This window comes from Necator americanus, chromosome II, assembly GCF_031761385.1.
Source record: "Necator americanus strain Aroian chromosome II, whole genome shotgun sequence".
In the NCBI taxonomy this organism is placed as follows: domain Eukaryota; kingdom Metazoa; phylum Nematoda; class Chromadorea; order Rhabditida; family Ancylostomatidae; genus Necator; species Necator americanus.
In genome coordinates, this window is record NC_087372.1 from 39,202,267 (window position 1) to 39,206,092 (window position 3,826).

The window sequence follows — 3,826 nt, forward strand, 5'->3', positions numbered from 1 at the left end:
ATTCAAGCAATCTCTTTAGAGTGTGTACATCCTCAATTCAGAATCGTAGCGGTTTTAGGTACATGAACAATGAGTTGCAAAGGATCAATTCAGTGTTTTCTCTTGTTCGAAAATTCTTGTAGCAAATTATCAAGCTCAGGAGGAATAAGAGGCTCGGTTAACTGGAGGTGATGTGCATCTCCCAACTGTAGGAGCCTCTTACCACCATGCTACACCGCTACGGCTCTCTAATTACTGTAAATAGTAAAACTACCGTACATCATCGGGATACATCGTAACCACTAGGGAGTTAAAATATTACAAACAAGTGTGATAAAATGTTTTTTTCATTTTCAACGAAGAATGCCTCATTTTTGTAGAAGAAGGTGTCATAGAAGGTTCATGGCCCTGATAGATAATAACGAAGTTAGTTCTGTTGTACATACAAACTTAAACGTTACCTTGAAAACGTCTTACCTTTTCAGCACGTGTCTATCCTCTTTTCACTGAGTGCGCTAGTCGCCAGTAGCCTATTGTTGATAGCAAGCCTTTATCACTTGTATATGCTTGAAATAATGAGGAGAAAGAATAATATTGCAAGGGTCAGAGACGCCTTCGAAAAAACAAAGAAGGCACTTCGCTGTGCAAGGGTAAGTTAAACAGGAGTAAAAACTGGAAATATGGTGTGGAGTACTATGTGTCTTTGCTGTGAAAACAGGAAGGAGGCTAGAAAAAATTAGAGAGGGGAAGAAAAGTATTGGCATTACTTTTATCATTGATAAAAGAGGAGTGAAAGTGGGAAAAACAATATTTCGAATTCTGTGAAGAGTGTAAAAAAGCGAAAGGTTTTGTGATAACGACTATAAACCTTCTTTCTCTTCTTCATCCTCAACTCAAAAAAATTAAGAAGTAAGTAAAAATAAACAAAACAAGTACAAAAAGACAGTTACTCTAGATTAATTTCATTCGTCACAAATGTCATTTGCGTCAGAAGTAATGAAGAAGAATTCTCACAAAGAAGATGGGACAGAACCATCAAAGGTTGTAAGATGGGTGATGGGACATACGATTAGCAGTCTCAAGGGATTGATAGGTTGAAACAAATTTGGAAGAAAAACAAAGATCAAGCAAAAAAGACAACGAAGGGTAGAAGAAGCACTAAGAAACTAAGAATTAACAATACATTAACGAAAGAATAAAGAAATAAATAAATGAACGAATATATCAGTGAAAGAAACGTCCTCAGTAGTAAAACATGAATGAGTAAACATGTTAGACATTTACAGTGGTCAGCGGTGGAAATTGCTGTATTGGCCACACAGGCAGGCATGACCTTGGAGGAGATCGAGGAGGAATATAAAAAGGACGCTTCTAGTAGAGCGCAAGTACTTATGTAAGCTAATCGAACATTGACATCTGCAATACTCACCTAGTTCTCTTCAAAAACAAAGTTTATAGGTCGATTTTGGGAAGTCGTACGAATTACTTTGTACGAAAATTCGTTCAATGTTATCCGTCTCGTTTTCTTCGTTCTGGATACAAGTTAGAGCAACAGTTCTTGAAGAAAACCGAGCAAAAAGTGGATCAGATCCGAACAGCAATAAGTGGTTGAAGTACACAAAAGAAAAATATGATAAAGGTTTTTGAAACAATCTAATAATTCTTTAAACAAGATTTGTTTGCATTTCAAACATTTGTAAGCACGAAATAAAGTTTTCCAAATTGTGGCCACTATTAGCAGCGCTACTGTTACCTGGAATGGTGCTACCGTCGCTAAAATATGCATTGTTTACGCGATTTAAATTTTGAAGTGGTTATGTCAATACATTGAATCGTTAATAACACTAAACCGCCGAAAAAAGCAGTAGACAGACAGCAAAAGACGGTTATAAAGTCTTGAATATCACCTGAATAACGACATGGAAAATGTAGGATGTACGATGAGGACAACGGGAAAATCCCCTTACCTCCGCAAAGAGTAGCGATTTATCCTACCAAAAGATTCTGCGATTTATGTCTGCTGTCTAACTAGAACGGGATCCTTGGTGGACTCCTCTTTTCTTGATGAGATACGTAGAGAAGGTTAAAAGGAGAAAGAAAAAAAGGATTGTAAGAGGATAAAAGATAAAATTTCTGGTCTGCCAACCCACTTAGGATGCGCCAACGCGTTTTAGTGCAGTTCATAATAGTCAATACAGTCAAAAAGGGAACAAAAAAAGATTCGAGATCAGCGCTTTCACGCAAAGAACTTTTCTTGTGCATCCTGCTTAGAACGAATTCATATAGTTGTAAGTTTAAACTTTGAACTTGGAACAACTATCATATCCATGATCCGTATATGAACAGTGTATAGTCAAGTCAAAACCACATGAAGCACGGACAGTTGCGTAAGCGGCTGCGCTGGGAAGCGAGCATCCCTACACGATCCCATCCGATTCCACGCTCCACCGCTCCGCTTCGAATGCAGCCGCTTGTGCAACTGTCCCTGCTTCATGTCGTTTTAACCCAACCGTAGTTCATATGTTGACCTTAACTTTCGTGGCGGTTTTTAAGGTAAGAGTCCCGACTGCATTCATGTATGGATATTCGTACGGATGGAAATATTAAGTCTAGTGTTGCAAAAACAGGTTTGCCATCTACGAGAGGATCGCACTTTGGGAAACGCCGGCATCGAAGCAGTAGCTGCTTGACTTCACAATCACTGGCCTCCGAAACAGAAACAGAATATCCAGTCTCCATGTGCGACTTCCAATAAACCTCGGCAAGACGATGATTCAGAATTAACGTTCTCAAGTTGAGCTTGACACAAGTTTGTTTTCCTTTACTATCCTTTATTCTTGGCAGAGGTTTCGGCGAGTTCACGTTCTCAAGACTACGAAAGGAGAAAATCAAACGTGGTTTATCCGATCACACGGCGGCGGGTGCACACGGCTGGCGCGCTCCAATCGAACTCGTTGTAGAAAATAGCGCGCCGAAGCGCTCGAACCCGTATCTTCCGGGCCGTTTTTTACGGCAACTAGGAAGAAATGGACGGAATCACCACCCTCTCCTTAATGTATGACCACGTATACGAATACTCCACCTGAAATCCGTACCACCTCAGATTCGGTGGGTGATGTCCTTAACTTCAAAATCTTCTCCATTATGGTGTCGCCCAATATGATCATCTCAGTGCTGTGGAGTCAAGTGATTTCTTTTTGTGGTATGGGTGTTCTTTAAAACGAAGACGTAGCAGTCCAGCCAATTTTCGTATCTACTTCTCACCGAATTGCATACAGAGAATCAGATAAATAACGCTCGAACCCATGTACTCACCTTTCATGTTATCCAGACATATTTTGCTTACCGGTACAATGCAAATACGGACCTTTGTTGAAGATTGCTAAGGGAACTCTTCAATCGTTACAGACTTTGAAGAATCGAAATGTGATTTTATACTGCGTAGGGACAAACCTACGCAGTATAGAATCACATATCCGACCTACCTTAAAGGCCAAGTTCGACAGTTTGTGTGTGTATTCTGTATTGTAGTTTCTGATGAAAAAAAAAACACATAAGTCCATGTCTAGTATCTCACCAGGTGTTCCTAGGGACGTCATAACGGGGATGAGTTTGAAGTTAAGACCACGATATTGGCATGCAAACCTAGTACTTCAGCACGCAAGGCTCTAGAAATGTTCTGGATCCGCTTCAAGAGCACAAAGATGAATTGCAAAGAGGAATGACTGTGGAACGTGGGAACTCGACCCCTCCCTAAGGTTGCTATTTTATTGTATTAGTCACCGGACTGCAGGTATATAGCAGCAGCAGGAAACTTCCAATCCTAAGGTACGACCGTAAGTTTCAT

General features: G+C 40.2%; 1 protein-coding gene across 1 annotated transcript; it reads left to right on the forward strand.

The window, feature by feature from the left end:
* Nucleotides 1-381: 381 nt before the first annotated feature.
* Nucleotides 382-1,591, forward strand: RB195_020801 (uncharacterized protein; the record flags this gene model as incomplete). Its single annotated transcript, XM_064189272.1, has 4 exons — nucleotides 382-405; nucleotides 465-629; nucleotides 1,266-1,372; nucleotides 1,438-1,591. The coding sequence occupies 4 exons, from the start codon at nucleotides 382-384 to the stop codon at nucleotides 1,589-1,591; spliced, it is 450 nt and encodes a 149-aa protein (XP_064045153.1).
* Between the last annotated feature and the right edge of the window lie 2,235 nt (nucleotides 1,592-3,826).